This window comes from Hippocampus bargibanti, linkage group LG01 (assembly GCF_051943395.1).
Source record: "Hippocampus bargibanti isolate YZ-2025 linkage group LG01, ASM5194339v1, whole genome shotgun sequence".
Lineage (NCBI taxonomy): Eukaryota > Metazoa > Chordata > Actinopteri > Syngnathiformes > Syngnathidae > Hippocampus > Hippocampus bargibanti.
The window spans coordinates 13,547,409-13,568,845 of NC_142734.1; the positions used below are offsets into that span (position 1 = coordinate 13,547,409).

The 21,437-nt window shown below is 42.0% G+C and overlaps 1 protein-coding gene and 2 long non-coding RNA genes across 6 annotated transcripts in view; 1 reads left to right on the top strand and 2 right to left on the bottom strand.

Moving 5' to 3' along the window:
- The window catches only part of LOC148903194 (neural cell adhesion molecule L1.1-like), a 48,355-nt gene that overhangs the window by 13,570 nt on the left and 13,348 nt on the right, over nt 1-21,437 (bottom strand). The window contains exons 2-13 of one of the 3 annotated variants that reach the window (XM_088997680.1): nt 10,642-10,734; nt 9,839-9,853; nt 9,588-9,699; nt 8,793-8,962; nt 5,434-5,556; nt 4,403-4,573; nt 4,175-4,289; nt 3,909-4,093; nt 3,081-3,212; nt 2,735-2,878; nt 1,955-2,066; nt 104-264 (exon numbers count right to left, since the gene is read on the bottom strand). In XM_088997680.1, coding sequence (XP_088853806.1) covers nt 104-264; nt 1,955-2,066; nt 2,735-2,878; nt 3,081-3,212; nt 3,909-4,093; nt 4,175-4,289; nt 4,403-4,573; nt 5,434-5,556; nt 8,793-8,962; nt 9,588-9,679 — 1,405 coding nt within the window. In that variant the 5' untranslated portion in view covers nt 9,680-9,699; nt 9,839-9,853; nt 10,642-10,734. Of the gene's footprint in view, nt 1-103; nt 265-1,954; nt 2,067-2,734; nt 2,879-3,080; nt 3,213-3,908; nt 4,094-4,174; nt 4,290-4,402; nt 4,574-5,433; nt 5,557-8,792; nt 8,963-9,587; nt 9,700-9,838; nt 9,854-10,453; nt 10,735-21,437 lie in introns of all 3 variants that reach the window. The other 2 variants (XM_088997678.1, XM_088997679.1) reach the window with 2 other exon arrangements.
- LOC148903195 (uncharacterized) lies at nt 860-2,935 on the top strand. 2 transcript variants are annotated; one of them, XR_016115174.1, is made up of 3 exons: nt 860-1,244; nt 2,588-2,747; nt 2,820-2,935. It is a non-coding gene; the product is annotated as an uncharacterized LOC148903195 (long non-coding RNA). The 2 variants fall into 2 exon arrangements; XR_016115173.1 differs by having other exon boundaries at nt 2,817-2,893.
- Nucleotides 17,227-19,586, bottom strand: LOC148903196 (uncharacterized). The gene is made up of 2 exons (XR_016115161.1): nt 18,527-19,586; nt 17,227-18,015 (listed from the first exon to the last, which is right to left on the bottom strand). It is a non-coding gene; the product is annotated as an uncharacterized LOC148903196 (long non-coding RNA).

Genomic DNA, 21,437 nt, shown 5'->3' on the forward strand with positions numbered 1-21,437 from the left:
ATTATTATTATTATCATCATCCTCATCATTTTATTGACATTTAATTTACATACAACATTCCAAAGTGCTGTTGTGTTATCTTGGGATGTGTGCGACAACTCACTGTACACTTCGAGGTGAGCATTGATGGAGATGTTGCTGTTTTTGATCAAGCAAGTGTACATGCCGCTGTCCCCAGGAACCACGTCAGACAACTCCAGCGTCCCGTTGGTCAACAGGGAAACACGAGGGTCTGACAGCAGGGGGGCCCAGTCCTCCCCCTCCCTAGAAAACGACAACCGCCATGAGTGTCACTTTGGGCATAGATTGGGGGTGCACACTCTGGAATGGTCCAGAAGCTTCAATCAATAACAGCAAAGTTGGAGCAAGAACATAAACAGTTTCAAACATTAACTCATTCACTGCCATTCATAAATTTATTCGGGAATTGAAAATATGACGTAGAGCGCCATTCCCAAATTTGTTTGGGTTTTGTTTTTTCTTATTTGGGTGTGCTGGCCATGGCCTATGGCAATGTTTTTCCCTTCCACAAGGGGCGCAGCATTTCCCTTTTTCCATGTTAGCGCTTTGTTCCTGATGGGTTAAAAATGATCCTTCCCTCTGGTTCATGGCTCTTCACTGTGTTAGAAGATGGTAGTAAAATCAGCAGGAACCAAGGTGTTGAACAAAAAAGATTATTTTAATCTTGTAGACAGCCGAGACATTGTGAGGTTGGTGGAGGAGGGCCAGAGAGAGAGAGATGGGGCGTGTTGGCAGAGGTTTTATAAAGACGGATAGGATGTGACGTCATGTCATGTTTGGTCATATCCATGTCATGAGTGCGACAAATATCTACGTATTGCATTGTATTGTACAGCCACCCTCATTTCCAGCTCATATAACTCAGTCCCATATAATTTAGGAATTAGCTCTTTATGAAAGAAGAGAGTCCAAGGATTCTTACGCTGCATTGAATGTTTATGTAGTCCTAAAAGTCAATATACTCTGGGTCTTGGAATTCGAGTGGCAATGACAAAAATGTCACGTCCGCTCGAGGAGTGGCGACAGGACTCGAGGGACGACGGAAGGTGGTTAAGGTCGGATCCGCAATACACGGTGGAGACAGTGATTCCAAAAAAAAGAGTCTTTACTGAGACACATATGGACACATAAACAGAAAATAAGGCAAGGTAGCGGGCGACGAAAAAAAACAGACCTGCGGGTTGATGGGGAACTTCCTGGAATACACCGACAACAATTGAACGGTAAGGGTGGCTTTTATAGTCAGAAGGCACAATTAAGGAAATGGGGATCAGGTGCGTAAGTCAGGAGAGCCAGGAAGGGAGGGGCCCGCTCCAATGTGGTGTGACAATGTGACAAAAAACCCTGGAACTGGAGTGGAGACATTTTTGCACATCGTCTGGCAGTGAATGAGTTAACAGATAAGTATATAGATATTCACATACCAGTAATATTTTGCTAACTTAAGAAGTATTTCAGTTGATCTAGTTTTTAGATAACTTTTAGGGAGGATTTCAATATATTAAGAATCAACAGAGTTAATCCCACAGTGCTTAGGTTAATATGGTGTGCACCCTAATGTTTACTGGTAACCAGTCAACCTGCAACCAACTGAGATAGGTACCAGAAATATACAGGGCTGGATGGAAGGATAGTTTTATCACCTTTTTATGTTTAGTGATTTGAGCTGAATGTACGCCGTTCATGTTTGTAATGTCTTTTATGGAAAATATTCTTCAGGCCTTGGGAAAGCTGAGTTTCCAGTGAGATCCTTGTGAGATGGATGTGTTGGTGGTTTTTGCATGGCACTTGAAAGCATCCTAATGTGTTTTCATGAGAACATTTTGCAATATTCATTTTGGTGTGGCAACCACCCATCAGCGGCTGGCTTCCTTGTGGCTTCCGCGTACTTTTTCTTTGCCTTTTGAATTGCAGATAACGTGAAGGCACTCACCATTTGACGTGAGGGCGCGGTGAGCCAAAAGTCTCGCAGGACATTTTGATCGTCCCGCCCTCTGTGATCCGATATACAATGCCGTCTGAGGATAGGATTTGAGGGGGAAGCTCTGTGGGGCACATAGAAGACCATGTTCAGCTCAGCCATTAAACACAACAACACAATGTTCGTCTGTGTAAGCTCTCAGTTGTACAGGAGTGGTCCATCATTGCTTTTTATCCAAGAGGCTTCGTCAGCGAACTAATTTTTTTGCTGGTAGTTTTGGCCCTATATGTATCCCTACTGTCCAGACATGGTGGTGCCAGACTCTGCTATGATTGGACCTTGCTCTCAGGTTGGGGGAAGCAGAGGACTACTCGCTGCGGCTACACTGATTACTTCTATTGTCCTCATTGATTACTTCTAATGTCCTGCCTGAGTATGGGGTCTACGACTGGCCTGATTGCACCATTTGCACTGGTATCGCCTCATCACCATAACTATGTTGTTGCCTAAGAAGTCAGTTGTAGGAACGGTCCAAATTGAACCTCACCCAACCATGGCGATTTAGAGAAGGATGTTGCTGTTTTATGAAAATAGCTCGTTTTACTCCCATTTCAAACCATCTATTTTCTTTCGCTAAAATTTTAGTTCGCTGACGGAGCCTCTTGGATAAAAAGGGAAACGGCCGACACCTTCAAAGAAGTACAGATGATGGCTGAAGAAACCTTCTTATCGAAACACAATGTTCGTCTATTAAATGAGTCTCGTGGAATACAATGTTCTTGAAAGACGCACCGACAACATGGAGGTAAGCGTTGAGCAGGATGGAGCCATGCTTGTTGGAGGCCTCACACTGATACACCGCCGTGTCACTCAGCAGGACGTCCTTGACTATCAACACACCACCCAACATGCTGCGGCGACTGTCCTGGTCCACCGCTGAGGAGAGGCAAGGAGGAGGCAAGACCAATTGCAGATGTTTTTTTTTGGTGGGGGGGCACATTTGTTGTAAAATTTGGATATATATATATATATATATATATATATACATACACACACACACACAGGGTGACATTTTCTTAGATAAAAGTATATTAGGTCAATAAAAGTTGCATGAGCAAGAATAACAATTATTTGTTACCTGAGAGTGGTTGACCGTTAATACTCCAGGTTATATTGGGCGTCGGGATGCCTTCTGCAAGACAGTCCAGTCGCACGGTTTCACCTGGAGCGTAAAGCAGGCTCTGGAGCTCCTTCACCCAGTAGGGAGCCGCTTTACAAATAAAAAAAATAAACCAGGGGGTCATTTTAGTGTGTTCATACATATGTTTTAAAAATGCCTTTAACACTGTGTATTAAATATTCACAGTCAACTTCAACTGGGAAAGGTACAGTATTAAATATACTATTATAGTATTATAGTATATATTTTGAGGCAACATCAACTACTTGCCCGATTGATGATTATTGTGAAGTGAGTGGAATTCAGTGTGTCACGATGACATGGCACTGGTATATCATATTTGCGTCTGTCAAATAAAATAGTCTGAATGATCGCTCATATATTTGAAGGCATCAATTTAATTAATACTAAGGACATGAGCTGAAGTATCACCACTGTAAGGTATGTCTGTGTAAGCTCTCAGTCGTACAGGAGTGGTCCACGCTGACGAAGCCTCTTGGATAGGAGGCGAAACGTCCGAAACCTTCACTTTTGTACAGATGACGGCTGAAGAAACCTTCTCATCCACTGTAAGGTATGCACGTGCTAGGTTTAGGCAGGGTCGTGAGTCGAAACTCTGGAGAGGCTTCGCCACACGTATGTTTTGGTATACTTTATTGAATTTATTTTTTCAAGACAGTGTAAAATAAGCTAAAAATGAGATGAGTGTGTGTTGGGTTTGATGGTGCATTTATGTCTAAGCAATTGGAACCCTTTTTTTTCAGGGGCGCATTTCAGCCCACTGACCTTCAACAGTGACAGTGAAGGAATGCACGCTCGACCCATGCACATTGAACGCTCTGCATTCGTATTCGCCATCGTCGCGCTGGTCAACGCTGTCAAAATAAAGCCAACGGTTGTGATTTTCTGGATGTCCGCCTGTCTCATCCAGGCTGCTATCCTTCTTTTTCCACTCCACCTTTGGAGTCGGACTGAGAAAAAGGAAAATATGAAAATGTTAGGCTGGTGGTATTCGTTTAAAACTGAAGGTTAAGTGAAAAAAAAATCCTTACAGGCCTTTGGGAATGCATTCTAAGGTCAGACTTTGGCCGCGAAGCGCCAGCACCGATGAGTGGGAACCGCTCGGGTGTAAGATGTGAGGCGACTTGCCATGAGCCACATCGTTGGCTGGACAAAAGATCATGTAATGCAATCACAACAATGACTGTCAATCAATCAATACCACCAACACCAACCAGCCCATTCGTCACTCAGTCTTTTTTTTGTGCACATGCACTCACTTGGCAGCACAGTGAGAGCAATGGCGGTATCGGGCAAGATGGTTCTGGCTTCAATGTAGTGGGAGTTGCAGATGTAATCTTCTCGGCTGTCGCTCTTGAGGAGATTAGCAAAGTACAAATTGCCGTTGAGGCCAACCATTACTCGATCACTCTGCTTTATGTGCACCAGTTCTGTGACAAATAAGCACATAAAGGACACTCATGAGTCCACACCAAAATGATATTAAACAAAAAAATGTTGCGCTATTTCTAAACCCTTTCTTCGCTTCTTGCCCTTGACTAACCATTAACACTAAATATGCTGAATCCTAACAAGTTTTACCATGCTCTGAACGACATACTCTGGGTATTAGAAAAAGGATCATTTTCTGTCGTGTTGCAGAAAACTGAGTGAAGAGAAATTGGCGGCAGAGTGATTTCAAAGTGACAACCACCAGAGATTTTGATGCATTTGCAAAATGAAAACAGAACAAAATTATTAATGTGGTGTCCCAGTTTGTCAGGCTTTGGAACACAAGATAGTTATTGCGCATTTAGCATACAGGTTTAAGAAGACAAAATGTGGGACGAATATCTCTGCTACTTTGAGTAAAAGCAGTTTATTTGAAAGGGATGGAAATCAGAATCAGAATCAGAATCATCAGAATCAGAATCATCTTTATTGCCAAGTATGTAGGACACACAAGGAATTTGTTTCCGGTAGAACACGCTGCACTAGTATCGTTGTCAAAAAAAACTGCTAAGTGGCACTATACAGTTCCATTTTGGCTACTGTTGAAAATGTCTGATGCATTTAAGCAAAAAATTCATTGAAAATGTTGCATAGTTAGTGCTTCACTTGTCCTTATTACAGTGATCCCTCGCCAATTTGCACTATAATGTATTCATTTATTTATTGTTATGTATCAGGCCGAACAAAAAGCACATATGACTTTGAGACTTTGCGCATGATTGTCCTATATGGGCTTCCTTTTGATGTTTTATTCATTTTATGACCATAAAAACCCCAAAATCAGAAATTCAACACTCACTCTTATCCATCCAATGGATTTGCGGCGGGGTGGAGCTTGGTGGGGGGTTGCAAGACAACACCATGCTTTCGCCCACGTACGCTTCACGACGCAACTTCTGCTGCTTCAGCAGAACTGGCTGGGCTGCAACACACACACACACGCACACACGCGCGCACACACACACACACACACACACACACACACACACACACACACACACACACACACACACACACACACACACACACACACACACGCACACGCACACACACACTCTGACATCACTGCTGTGGTTCCTGGAAATCGTTACCCGAGCAACAAGAGATGAGCATGCAGAAAAGGCGGCCCCAGTCAACCTTACTGAGTCATTTCAGCGTGTGTGATTCAAGCGCTTGTGTGTGTGCGTGTGTGTGTGTGTGTGTGTGCGTGCGTGTGTGTGTGCGTGCGTGCGTGCGTGTGTTACAGTATATTCCATCTATCATCAGTCATGTGACTTCTTTGAAGCTTGAATAATATATCTACTGTATAGTACAACAAATCCATAGATATTGTATCATGAAGGGACAGAGGCAGGATGGTTGATAAGTAGCAAGCTTGTTTATGTAAATAGGTACTTGTACATATGTTGTAGGAAGATACTGTTGGTAGATAGCTACGTACATAGCTGGGTAGGTCGGTTAGTTGGGTAGATCAGACAAGGGAGTGTTGCGTCACACATGTGTATGATTTTGAAGTGCGCCTTTCAACCCTTTCGTGTCTTTCAGTTCCTTGATCTCCTTGATGTGCGTAACACCCTGACGCATAGCACACGCTTGCAAATTGTATAAAAGGAGCTGTCGCGGGACAGAGAGATGGGGCGAACCATGGGGCAGAATCATATCAGACTCATCTCGGACTCACGCCCGGCTCACGCCGGGCGTCGGACGGACATCACGGCACGACTTGCTCAACTCCACGCCACGATCAAGCTCTGCGCGTCACCTGCCTGGGAGATCTGACAACGAACCTACTTACAAATAAAGAGAACCATCAAACTCTTTATTGGCGAGCTAGCCAGGAGGATTTTTTCCCTCCTCCTCAGCCCAATCAACTCTCCAAATGGAAAGATCCAGATTTCCCAGCCGCCCGTGAACCCGGCATCTTCACAGCAAGACCCCTCAAGCCGAGCTCCCGATGGGCCGCCACCACCCGTGGGCGCCCCGACCCCACCGTGAAACCTGCCGCACCCTGATGGCCGACATCGTCCAATTCGCCTGGCGACTCTGCAACTAGCTGCATCGTATATGTCCACGATCGCACATCGTCGGACATCGCTTATGTCCACGATCGGACATCATATATGTCCACGATCGGACATCGTCGGACATTGCTTATGTCCACGATCGGACTTCGGGAAGACGCTTCATGGCCGACACGGCCGCCGACGTCAGCGTTCTTCCTCAGCGTTCTGCAGAGCGCCATGGCAGCGCGATCATCGCCACCGTCGCCGATGACCGGCCTGTCCGTGCCCGGCAGCATGGCCAACCCCACGCACCTTCGTCCTCACAATCCCTCATCGATTCTCAGATTTGACCGATCCCAGCCGAACAACTCACGGTGAGAAGACCTTCCGGCATCGACTCGACGGCCGCGAGGAAAGTTTCCATCGATCGACTCAAACTGGCAGTCGTAGGGCACTCTTTGCCGTGCTCCCGTACAACGACTTCAGGCACCACGAAACCTCCTCGGAAACCACCCCACCGACGCCTGCCATGCCCGGTGACCGTCATCTTGCCTGGCTTCACCATGTCGCAGAATGACTTTTGTTTTTATTTATTTTTCCTTCATCGCTTTCACCGACTTCGGATCCAGGAGGGGAGCCCTGTTGCGTCACACGAGTGTATGATTTTGAAGTGCGCCTTTCAACCCTTTCGTGTCTTTCAGTTCCTTGATCTCCTTGATGTGCGTATCACCCTGACGCATAGCACACGCTTGCAAATTGTATAAAAGGAGCTGTCGCCGGGCGTGAGTCCGAGATGAGTCGGAGATTATTCTGCCCCGTGGTTCGCCCAATCTCTCTGTCCCGCGACAGCTCCTTTGATACAATTTGCAAGCGTGTGCTATGCGTCAGGGTGATACGCACATCAAGGAGATCAAGGACCTGAAAGACACGAAAGGGTTGAAAGGCGCACTTCAAAATCATACACACGTGTGACGCAACAGGAGTAAGAAGTTTGGTGGTTAATTTGTTAGTTTGGATTGAATTTGCCTTTAATACTTTCGCAGTGGAGAAATTTACATTTCACAGCAGCAAAGTTATGGAGGAAAGGAAAGGAAGATGTAGAAAGGCAGCCTCTCTCGCGACGCCATCTTGAAGTCAAAACAACAACAAAAAAACAAATAACAAAATATAACACAAAGACACAGTCATTCAATATTAAGCCCTTTCTGCACCCTCTTTTTTGTATGAAGCAGTTCTACATGAAAGAGGAGAGAATCTATCTAAGCGTCCTTTTTACCAGTGGATCAGGGACTTCATGGTGAAATGTGCACATCTGCTACAAGCTAAATGTTGAAAGCAAACATGAGGCTGGAGCATCCATTGACGAATGAGATTGTCTCACATCTTCTGTTCCACGTAAATCCGCTTCCATTACAAGCTGTGACAGTTTCACATATGTATCAGCGTTCTGCGATGACACCGCTTTCTTCTCATTTCTGTCTCCTGAAGCCATATATCCATCCAGCCTCAGATAGTCCAAAGGTTTCACAGCTCCACTGAACAAAGCGAGGCTGTTAAACTGCACATTCCCCCCAGAATTGTCCAGCAATGACAGTCAAATAGCACCGACATTCCTTCCAAATCAAAAACAGTGCTGGCATATTCGTGCTGCCAAAAGGCCCAACTGCTCATCAGAGACTCCTCCTTGATTAATGTTGTGGCCAAAAATGCTAAAAAAATATCTGTATCCATTCCACACGACACACAACAACATAAAGTGACAAAAGAAAACACAAAAATAACAACAAAAAATGTCCATTGTGGAACAATTAAAGGCTTTCTGATTCTTAAAAGCAAAGCTCGTGAAAGCACTTACTGACGGCCGCCTACTCGGGGAGCCATTTTAGACTTTAATTTAAATACAATAGGTAGGTTAGTACTTGTGGGTCATACTAAAATGAACTCAGGTAGCTCATGTACATTTCTCCACTGTGAGACTCATAAAGTGTAATCTAATCTAGTTGGTAAGTAAATAATTAGGTTGTGGGCAGGCTCGTAAATGAGATAGAAAGGCAGGTTACATAGGTACACGGGTAGGTTGATTGATGGGTTCGACAGGTAGGTTTGGATGGTAGGTACTTAGGGCAGATAGGTAGGAGGATTGGTAGTGCCTCACCCTCTACATTGATGTGCACTGTGTGCGTCATGGCGGTCCCTAGCGTGTTGGAGGCATAACATCGGAATGTTCCCTGGTACAATTCCAGCGCTTCATCTTCGCTGACCTCTAGCGTTCCACCTCCCACCCTCTCTGACCCGAACGTTCGGCCATCTTTCACCCAACGGAAACTAGCAAAGGAAAAAGAAGAAAAACGATCTCATTAGTGATGTCATTTAATTAGGTGAGGTAAAGTTGCTGTGCTAACAGAAAGAAACAGGAACAAGTAACCCAATGTAAGATTTAGATTTTGGTCTTGTATTGTCACTGTGTTTAATATTAGATGAAACTTGAAAAAAAATGGAATAAAGCCACAAATGTGGCCAAGCAATGTGAAAGTGGGTAGAAATGTTGATCATAACAGAGCACAAATTAAATGATGGGGTAAATAAACATGGACATGCATGAATAATCATAATCCATGTGAAAAAAAGAAGAATGTACATATTATTGCTTCATTGTTGTTTATATGATAGTTGCTCCATGTACAGCACTATTTATGCAGGAATGGCTTTTTGAAAGTACTCTATAAATACAGTTGTGTTGAGTTGAGAGAAAAAAATCAGGAACCCAATAATAATAATAATAATAATAATAATAATAATAATAATACATTTCATTTATAAGCGCCTTTCAAAACTCCCAAGGACACGATCAAGGTGAAAATGGATTCTTCTACTACGCAAACATTTGAGCATAATCATTACAGATGGATAAATGTATAACAAGAAATATTACAGTCAACAAGAAACATACGTGGGCGGCGGGTTGCCGGTAGCCTCGCACGGCAGAATTATGTCATCACGGGAAAAGGCAGTGTATGATGTCATCACCTCGAAAGGCTCCATGAGCACAGGTGGCTGTGAAACTGACAATCCACACACGTTAGACCCACATAGACATGGTGTGATTTAACACTTTTCAAATTTTAAGGTCGCAGCTGTCATAAAAATGTGATATAAAAATCATGCCTTTTACATCACAATGGCAAGGGGAGAGTCACTTACGGTTATTTGCTTTGTCTGTTTGTCCACATGAAAGCCAGAAAAGGTAAGAAGGCAAAAGTTCGTTGTGATAATAACATTTGGCCACAATCATCACATTTCACAATACTGTACAGTTAATTTGTTTCCACAGTGGTCCCTCGCTACTTTGCGGTTCATTTAGCGCGGTTTCAGTGCATCACATATTTTTTTTCTGGGAAAAATGTTCAGAATAAAAAGAATGCCAAATGGCTTAGTGGTTTTGTACATGGTGTAGCTTGATTGGTTCCCAGCACTGACATCGCCCAATAACAGCATGGTATCTCATGGTATACAGCCTTGTAGATTGGCTGTGCTTCTTCTCAGCCCAGCCCAGCGCCCCCTTCTGTCTTATCACGTGGGTTGTTATTTTATTACTCTACTTCGCGGATTTTCGTTGATCGCGGGTGGTCCTGGTCTCCATTAACAGCAAAAAACGAGGGATTACTGTAGTATTCTTGTTAGTGCTTTCCAATACATTACAAACAATTAATGCATTGAGATACCTTTTTTCATCCTATTTTTTATCTGGTACTGTATCATAGAAATAGTACATTGTATGCACTCCATTTTATGTCATGACGATGGTGCAATACTCACAGCCTTGTGGGATGACGAGGGCTCCTCGAGCCAACGGAAGTGTGGATGGGGAGAGGAAGGTCAAAGGGAAGAGGACGAACGGGAAGATGGGCAGGGAGGGAGCCATTGACACACACATGTCTCAATGTCCCATTGACGTGCATATATTAGTGAAGGCGCACACACATACACACACACACTGTACGCACACTCCCACACTCCTACGCCTGGGACCCTCCTGTCGAGGCAATGGTGTCACAGCGAGATTTACGAGGGCACTTTGGTGGTCTCGTCTTCTGGTACTGTGATGCAGAGGAAAGAAGAAAAAGGAGACGACAATGGAAAGATGGTTTAGGAGGGGGAGGGAGTAGGAAGTGGATAGGAGGGTGAGAAAGGCCATAGAAGTGAATCACATGATCATCACACACTGTCATGATTTTTTTTCGGTCAATCTCATATCTACGGAGCCCCTAAGGGGACATCGAAGAAAAAAAAAAAAAACTTTGCGAGATCTCGCAAAACTTTGCGTTCCCTCGCAAAACTTTGCGTTCCCTCGCAATACTTTGCGTTCCCTCGCAATACTTTTGCGAGATCTCGCATTCTTTGCGAGATCTCGCATTCTTTGCGAGATCTTGCAAAGAATGCGAGATCTCGCAATCTTTTTTTAAAAAAATACGCGTACATGTACTTCCGGTTCATCGTCAGCGTAACCGAAAACAACAAACATGGAGCCTTTTCACCCTTTCGTTCCTTTAATCCAGTTTTACTTTAAAATTGGCTTGAAATACAAAGATATAAAATCCGTTCTTGAGATTAAACACGGCTTACTAATAAGTGAAAGACATTTGAAGCTAGTGGTGAACAAAAGTGGACTATTTCGCCGAAAAACGTTCGATGACTTGGGCGTCTTGGTTGACTTTATTCACAACCAGTTGCAGAATTCCGGACAACTACACGGTTACAGGTGGATGTACAGTAAGTGCAGAGAACATGGGCTTCTTGTCAGGAAAGAGGATGTTCGTCTGGTCCTGAAAGAGTTGGATCCGAGAGGAGTGTCTTTAAGGCAAGCAAGACGTCTGAGACGACGAAACTACTTCTCGAAAGGGCCGAATTTTATTTGGCATATGGATTCATGACAAACTGAAACCGTTTGGAATTTGCATCAATGGGGCTATTGATGGCTTTTCAAGGAAAATAATGTGGCTCAATGCCTACACAACAAGTAGTGACCCGAAGTTAATTGGAGGTTACTACATTGAAGTTGTGCACCGTTTGGGAGGTTGTCCTCGAATCGTTCGAGCTGATTTGGGGACTGAAAATGGTCATGTTAAAGGCTTCCAGCGTTTCCTGGTGCCCATACCGCCAGGCAGCACCCTTGACAGTTACTTGGATGGAGCCAGCACCGCCAATCAAAGAATTGAATATTGGTGGGGGTTTCTTCGCAGCCAATGCATGGAATTCTGGTTATCACTCTTCAAAGACCTCAGAGACAATGGCTTCTTTGATGGTGGATTTCTGGACAAAAGCATCCTGCAATTTTGTTGCATCGGACTTATTCAGGTGAGTTCATATATTCTGTAGCTCCATTTATGAAATATGTATTTTTGTATTTGAGAGGGTGTTGATGGGACACAAAAGAAGGTAAATAATCGGATAGTGGAAAGAAGATAGTGGTCTGTGTGTGTGGGGACATAGGGTGAAGGTGAAATGATCAAGGAAAAGATGAAGGAAAAGTGGGGATGGGCAGAGTAGTAAACATGAGTGACGAGTTTAAGGTAGAAAGGAGGGAGCAGGGAGAGAAAAGCAGTCTAATTCTATAATTTCTTGCTCATAAGAGCTGCTATGACTGTGCAACTCTTCCTAAATCTGACTGTATATCACACCAAATCCAGCAGGCATTTAAACAACTTCTTCCCTCAAGCAATTAACTCTCTAAAAAGTAACCCCAATAGAACTGTATAGTGCCTCCATTTTTTGATGAGACTAGTGCAGCTACAGGAGACAATTTCCTTGTGTGTACTACATACTTGGCAAAAAAAGATGATTCTGATTCTGATATTATTCTCAACAGGATGAGTTGGATGATACTGCCCGTGTTTGGAACAGCCATCTCATCAGGCCCTCAAAGAACATAAATGTCCCCAGTGGTCGGCCCAACGTGATGTATTCTTTACCTGAACTTTATGGCACAAGGGACTTCCTCTCCACAGTTGACAATGAACAAGTTCAACTATGCAAAAGCCAGTGTGTCTTCCGTTTAACTATGCCTTGTGATCCGGATGTATTTGTATTGTGTGCTTCCTTAATGGCCCAGTCTGGTCTGATGCCACCAAAAGAGCCGTATCAGGCTGTGAACTTGTACTTGCACCTCAGAGAGGCCCTTACTGCAATTCTAAATTAGAAGCATGATGTTTTCAGGGGTCAGAGACATTAACCTTTGGTGAAAGCATTTTTGTTTCCGTATACCAGTCATACTGGAATTATATTACATTAAAATTTAAACATGAATTACTCAAAGCAATAACCATATATTTTTTGGTGTGTGTTTGGGTGAAACCATTTTATGGCTCCTCAACTGGTTCGAAGTAACATTTAATGAAGGCTGAATCCGACGACCATTGCCATTTCTTCAACCCTTTGTTCATAATTTCTTTTATCACTTCACTTTAAATGGATTATTGGGATACATTTGAGGACGAATAATATATAGCAATCACAATTTAAATCATTTTTTTGTCTGCTGTTTTTGTTACTGTATAAGGAAAGCATATTTGATCAATATGAAATGTTCATTTGTCAAATCATTCTGGGTGTCAATAAATATACTGTCTTGGTTGCTGATTTTAACCACAAATACTTAACCAATGTGGATCTGAATAGTATTCCTGCACCCCAGTACACAATCACTTGCCTGTAAATGATAACATAATTGTCACTCTTCAATTTCGTCAGCAGGTGGTGTCTTGTGTTTAAAAAAAACATGAATTATTTGGAACAAATTTTATTAACATTGACAAATTGGTATGAACAGCAATCACAAACATATAAATGGAATACAATATCAAGTACAAAAAGAATTGCTTTTGTTTGAACAGTGCAAATATTTGCAACATTACATGACATATCAACTTCAAACCTTTAGGTCAAACTGAAAGTGGCACCATATCCGAAACCATTAGGAGAATAAGTGATATGGAAAATTGAATGAATGAATAATAACCATGAAATCAATTGTAGACACAAAAGGAAAATACAACTGTAGACTGCCCTACGCAAGGTTGACCATGACAGATGTTTTACATCTCAAAGTACAAATAATGAAATGCTCCTAAACTGATGTGTGTGCATGTGTGTGTAGACATAAGAGAGTCAATCAATCAATTGCGCACTTTCTCCCACCATGTTGGTGACAGATGAATGAGCTTCACTGCATTCATCCAAATGAGATGTTGGAGTATTTTCTTTTGTGCCAATGTAAAATCTTAACAGTTTCAATTTGTTTTTTTCATAGAGTCTGCCAATTGTTTCATCTAAAGCAATGTGGTTTCTTTTGAAATCACAGACCTCAAAAGTAAAGTCTTCAACAGGTCCTTTGGTTTAGCTTCCATCTGGGAAAAATAGCCCTTTTTCCCAGCTCCAAAATTTGAGCGACAGTTGCTGTTTTTTTCCAGGATGGCATACCTTGTTCCTCCACTTTTGCTTGTCCTCACTTGATGGTAATCGTTGCCATAAATCTTCCTTTGAGTCTTTTCTGCAGAAACATTGTTATGTCTTGCCATCCCATCAACATGGTTTTGGAGTACTCCCGAAGTCTCAGCCAGTACACCTTTTTTCCTTGATCTTATTTTGCCTCTTAATTTTTGGAGGAGCAGTTCATTATCACCACTGGACATTTTCTGATGACAAAAGCAAAGGACAGCTATTCGATCACCATAAGAAGTGATATATTTGCCCATTTGCTCTTCGGTCATCATAGCAATTACTGCCATGTCAACCTGCAAAGATAAATTGTGAGAATAAATACTTGACATGTTTATTTAATTATCAATAACTTTTAATACATTTAACATATTCACATGAGTGATGGGACACTACAGTCATCATTATTTGTATTCAGTATTACACGAGAATAGTATATTAGGTAGCGGCAGCCCAATTACTAACTGTAATATCGATTTTAAATTGTGTTAATAACCTCATTATTAAAATAGAATTAACAGTACAGGTAGAGTAGATAGAAATGTTAGCTTCACTTTCACTTTATTGACCTACTACCAATACTACTTCGAAAAAAAATGTCCATGTTTCTCTTGTTTTGCTTATTACATCAGACTTTGTAGCTGTATGCCCACCTTGTCGCTTTTCATACGTGCAATGTCCACGTGAGGGACGTTTCTTGACTGCAAGAAGTGTTCCAAGTCTTCCTCCATGATGCGCCGAGTCGTTGCCTTCTCTCAATAAGCAGCGCGCGCGACCGTCTACCTGAGCCAAGCTGACCCGGAAGTACAGGAACGCACATTTTTTTAAAAAAGATTGCGAGATCTCGCAATCTTTGCGAGAGAACGCAAAGTATTGCGAGGGAACGCAAAGTTTTGCGAGGGAACGCAAAGTTTTGCGAGGGAATGCAAAGTATTGCGAGGGAACGCAAAGTTTTGCGAGGGAACGCAAAGTTTTGCGAGGGAACGCAAAGTTTTGCGAGATCTCGCAAAGTTTTTTTTTTTTTTCTTCGATGTCCCCTTACGGGCTCCGTACATATCCAATGTCCAATACCTACTAAAATCCGCCAACGTTTTTTTAAGAATGTTATTTATATTAACTCATTCACTGCCATTCACGAATTTATTTGGGAATTGAAAATATGACGTAAAGTGCCATTCTCGAATTTGTTTGAGTTTTGTTTTTTCATACTTGGCTGCCGATAAATACGGAGCCCCTAAGGGGACATCGAAGAAAAAAAAAAAAAACTTTGCGAGATCTCGCAAAACTTTGCGTTCCCTCGCAAAACTTTGCGTTCCCTCGCAAAACTTTGCGTTCCCTCGCAAAACTTTGCGTTCCCTCGCAATACTTTGCGTTCCCTCGCAATACTTTGCATTCTCTCGCAAAGATTGCGAGATCTCGCAATCTTTTTTAAAAAAATGTGCGTTCCTGTACTTCCGGGTCAGCTTGGCTCAGGTAGACGGTCGCGCGCGCTGCTTATTGAGAGAAGGTAACAACTCGGCGCATCATGGAGGAAGACTTGGAACACTTCTTGCAGTCAAGAAACGTCCCTCACGTGGACATTGCACGTATGAAAAGCGACAAGGTGGGCATACAGCTACAAAGTCTGATGTAATAAGCAAAACAAGAGAAACATGGACATTTTTTTTCGAAGTAGTATTGGTAGTAGGTCAATAAAGTGAAAGTGAAGCTAACATTTCTATCTACTCTACCTGTACTGTTAATTCTATTTTAATAATGAGGTTATTAACACAATTTAAAATCGATATTACAGTTAGTAATTGGGCTGCCGCTACCTAATATACTATTCTCGTGTAATACTGAATACAAATAATGATGACTGTAGTGTCCCATCACTCATGTGAATATGTTAAATGTATTAAAAGTTATTGATAATTAAATAAACATGTCAAGTATTTATCCTCACAATTTATCTTTGCAGGTTGACATGGCAGTAATTGCTATGATGACCGAAGAGCAAATGGGCAAATATATCACTTCTTATGGTGATCGAATAGCTGTCCTTTGCTTTTGTCATCAGAAAATGTCCAGTGGTGATAATGAACTGCTCCTCCAAAAATTAAGAGGCAAAATAAGATCAAGGAAAAAAGGTGTACTGGCTGAGACTTCGGGAGTACTCCAAAACCATGTTGATGGGATGGCAAGACATAATGTTTCTGCAGAAAAGACTCAAAGGAAGATTTATGGCAACGATTACCATCAAGTGAGGACAAGCAAAGGTGGAGGAACAAGGTATGCCATCCTGGAAAAAAACAGCAACTGTCGCTCAAATTTTGGAGCTGGGAAAAGGGCTATTTTTCCCAGATGGAAGCTAAACCAAAGGACCTGTTGAAGACTTTACTTTTGAGGTCTGTGATTTCAAAAGAAACCACATTGCTTTAGATGAAACAATTGGCAGACTCTATGAAAAAAAACAAATTGAAACTGTTAAGATTTTACATTGGCACAAAAGAAAATACTCCAACATCTCATTTGGATGAATGCAGTGAAGCTCATTCATCTGTCACCAACATGGTGGGAGAAAGTGCGCAATTGATTGATTGACTCTCTTATGTCTACACACACATGCACACACATCAGTTTAGGAGCATTTCATTATTTGTACTTTGAGATGTAAAACATCTGTCATGGTCAACCTTGCGTAGGGCAGTCTACAGTTGTATTTTCCTTTTGTGTCTACAATTGATTTCATGGTTATTATTCATTCATTCAATTTTCCATATCACTTATTCTCCTAATGGTTTCGGATATGGTGCCACTTTCAGTTTGACCTAAAGGTTTGAAGTTGATATGTCATGTAATGTTGCAAATATTTGCACTGTTCAAACAAAAGCAATTCTTTTTGTACTTGATATTGTATTCCATTTATATGTTTGTGATTGCTGTTCATACCAATTTGTCAATGTTAATAAAATTTGTTCCAAATAATTCATGTTTTTTTTAAACACAAGACACCACCTGCTGACGAAATTGAAGAGTGACAATTATGTTATCATTTACAGGCAAGTGATTGTGTACTGGGGTGCAGGAATAAATACTATTCAGATCCACATTGGTTAAGTATTTGTGGTTAAAATCAGCAACCAAGACAGTATATTTATTGACACCCAGAATGATTTGACAAATGAACATTTCATATTGATCAAATATGCTTTCCTTATACAGTAACAAAAACAGCAGACAAAAAATGATTTAAATTGTGATTGCTATATATTATTCGTCCTCAAATGTATCCCAATAATCCATTTAAAGTGAAGTGATAAAAGAAATGATGAACAAAGGGTTGAAGAAATGGCAATGGTCGTCGGATTCAGCCTTCATTAAATGTTACTTCGAACCAGTTGAGGAGCCATAAAATGGTTTCACCCAAACACACACCAAAAAATATATGGTTATTGCTTTGAGTAATTCATGTTTAAATTTTAATGTAATATAATTCCAGTATGACTGGTATACGGAAACAAAAATGCTTTCACCAAAGGTTAATGTCTCTGACCCCTGAAAACATCATGCTTCTAATTTAGAATTGCAGTAAGGGCCTCTCTGAGGTGCAAGTACAAGTTCACAGCCTGATACGGCTCTTTTGGTGGCATCAGACCAGACTGGGCCATTAAGGAAGCACACAATACAAATACATCCGGATCACAAGGCATAGTTAAACGGAAGACACACTGGCTTTTGCATAGTTGAACTTGTTCATTGTCAGCTGTGGAGAGGAAGTCCCTTGTGCCATAAAGTTCAGGTAAAGAATACATCACGTTGGGCCGACCACTGGGGACATTTATGTTCTTTGAGGGCCTGATGAGATGGCTGTTCCAAACACGGGCAGTATCATCCAACTCATCCTGTTGAGAATAATATCAGAATCAGAATCATCTTTTTTTGCCAAGTATGTAGTACACACAAGGAAATTGTCTCCTGTAGCTGCACTAGTCTCATCAAAAAATGGAGGCACTATACAGTTCTATTGGGGTTACTTTTTAGAGAGTTAATTGCTTGAGGGAAGAAGTTGTTTAAATGCCTGCTGGATTTGGTGTGATATACAGACAGATTTAGGAAGAGTTGCACAGTCATAGCAGCTCTTATGAGCAAGAAATTATAGAATTAGACTGCTTTTCTCTCCCTGCTCCCTCCTTTCTACCTTAAACTCGTCACTCATGTTTACTACTCTGCCCATCCCCACTTTTCCTTCATCTTTTCCTTGATCATTTCACCTTCACCCTATGTCCCCACACACACAGACCACTATCTTCTTTCCACTATCCGATTATTTACCTTCTTTTGTGTCCCATCAACACCCTCTCAAATACAAAAATACATATTTCATAAATGGAGCTACAGAATATATGAACTCACCTGAATAAGTCCCATGCAACAAAATTGCAGGATGCTTTTGTCCAGAAATCCACCATCAAAGAAGCCATTGTCTCTGAGGTCTTTGAAGAGTGATAACCAGAATTCCATGCATTGGCTGCGAAGAAACCCCCACCAATATTCAATTCTTTGATTGGCGGTGCTGGCTCCATCCAAGTAACTGTCAAGGGTGCTGCCTGGCGGTATGGGCACCAGGAAACGCTGGAAGCCTTTAACATGACCATTTTCAGTCCCCAAATCAGCTCGAACGATTCGAGGACAACCTCCCAAACGGTGCACAACTTCAATGTAGTAACCTCCAATTAACTTCGGGTCACTACTTGTTGTGTAGGCATCGAGCCACATTATTTTCCTTGAAAAGCCATCAATAGCCCCATTGATGCAAATTCCAAACGGTTTCAGTTTGTCATATGAATCCATATGCCAAATAAAATTCGGCCCTTTCGAGAAGTAGTTTCGTCGTCTCAGACGTCTTGCTTGCCTTAAAGACACTCCTCTCGGATCCAACTCTTTCAGGACCAGACGAACATCCTCTTTCCTGACAAGAAGCCCATGTTCTCTGCACTTACTGTACATCCACCTGTAACCGTGTAGTTGTCCGGAATTCTGCAACTGGTTGTGAATAAAGTCAACCAAGACGCCCAAGTCATCGAACGTTTTTCGGCGAAATAGTCCACTTTTGTTCACCACTCGCTTCAAATGTCTTTCACTTATTAGTAAGCCGTGTTTAATCTCAAGAACGGATTTTATATCTTTGTATTTCAAGCCAATTTTAAAGTAAAACTGGATTAAAGGAACGAAAGGGTGAAAAGGCTCCATGTTTGTTGTTTTCGGTTACACTGACGATGAACCGGAAGTACATGTACGCGTATTTTTTAAAAAAAGATTGCGAGATCTCGCATTCTTTGCAAGATCTCGCAAAGAATGCGAGATCTCGCAAAGAATGCGAGATCTCGCAAAAGTATTGCGAGGGAACGCAAAGTATTGCGAGGGAACGCAAAGTTTTGCGAGGGAACGCAAAGTTTTGCGAGATCTCGCAAAGTTTTTTTTTTTTTTCTTCGATGTCCCCTTAGGGGCTCCGTAGATAAAGGCTGGCCTTGGCCTCTGGCAATGTTTTTTGCTTTTCCACAAGGGGACAGCATATCCCTTTTTTCCATATTAGTGCTTTGTTCCAGCTTCGGCTGTTGTTAAACACCTATAGAAACAAATATCTACGTATTGCATTGTATTTTGGACAGCCACCCTCATTTCAAGTTCATATAACATCAGACCCATATAATTTAGGAATTAACTCTTTTTTCTGATGAAAGAAGTGAATCCATGGTTTCTTACGGTGCATTGAATATTTATGTAGTGCTAAAATTCTATATTCTGTGGGTCCTTGAGTTCAATTGATAATGACAAAAACCCTGGCACTGGAGTGGGTGGACACATTTTTGCACGCCTGGCAGTGAATGAGTTAAATGTATTTCAACTCAAGTATAGAAAACCACCAAAATAGCGACCAGCTTCCAATTTTAACCGTTTTTGCAGAGATTAAATAAACGATCCCGAAATTTATCAGAAAGGTAAAAAGTACCTAATTTTTTGGAAAAACCTGAAAAAAAATCTAATAACAAAATCACAGCTTTTTTCCCCGCAAATGTATTCTTTGATAAAACATCTAAGCGTAAAAACACTGGCTCGGTCTTTTTTGGGGTTGTAAAAATTGCTTGTCAATGTGAACATGAAAATCCCAAATGAAATGCCTTTAGAAGGAAATGTGCTTCTTTTGTGCATGTTGAATTGAAGTGCAGGATTAGCTGAACGCTCAACGTGCAAATCCATTTTGGAAAATACCTCCATGCACTTTGCTAAAAATAGAACGCAGGCGATTCAAAGTGGCCCATGGGTCCCTTCATAGAAATCCAGTCAAATAGAGAAGATCCTGCTCGTAAACATTCTTCTACCAATGGAAGTTTCCTACAAGGTTTGTTGCCTGGTTTGGAAGTCAATGCTTCATTTCAGACTGCTGAGATCTTAGAAGGTCTAACCTTACAGGGCAGAATTTTTATTTTTTTAATGTGTTTACCCCAACCATCTCCCTTTAAAATGTGAATTTCGCAAAATCTATGATGTCACGGTTTGACTCCCAGGGAAAACTGACTACCAAGTGGCCCATGACAAAAACGCTTGACACCACTGGCATAGAGTATTCTTTTCATGTTCAAATATGTTTAAAAAATGTTCTAGAGGTATGTTTCATTTAGTTTGACTGTTTTTAAATTTAGTTGGAGAGGCGAAAATGTTTTTTTTTTCTGTCAAAATTATGTGCTCTCTCTCTATACCTACAATGGGTCATTCTAGAACAGAGGTTCTCAACTGTCCCTGTCATAGAGAACAATGAAAGACAAAAGAGGGGTGGGGGGGGAGCATTTTTGTCCTTGAAAATGATTGCATCGTTCTAGTCAAGGTAATGAAGCAGACGCTTTTCTCTTAAAATGCTTGAAACCCCGCGGCAGGGCCCTCCACCCTGTTGGTGTCCTGGGACGTCCCACATTAGTAGGGGGGGACGGGTCGCTTGAAGGCCGGAGAAGAGAAGGCAGGGTGAGTGCAGGTGGAACAGTCTAATCAGGGAAGGGAGGTTGGGGTCTCGATTCTGTGTGTGTGTGTGTGTGTGTGTGTGTGTGTGTGTGTGTGTGTGCCTGTGTGTGTGCGCGTCTGTGCGTGTGTGTATGTGTGCGTGTGCGTGTGTGTTTGTGTGTGTGTGCGCGCGTGTGTGTGTGTATGTGTGTATGCGTGTGTGTGTGTGTGTGTGTGTGTGTGTGTGCATGTGTGTGTGTGTGTGTGTGTGTGTGTGTGTGTAATGAGGCTCAGGGGGACCTTATGGTCCAAGATTTAAAAAGGGGGTGCA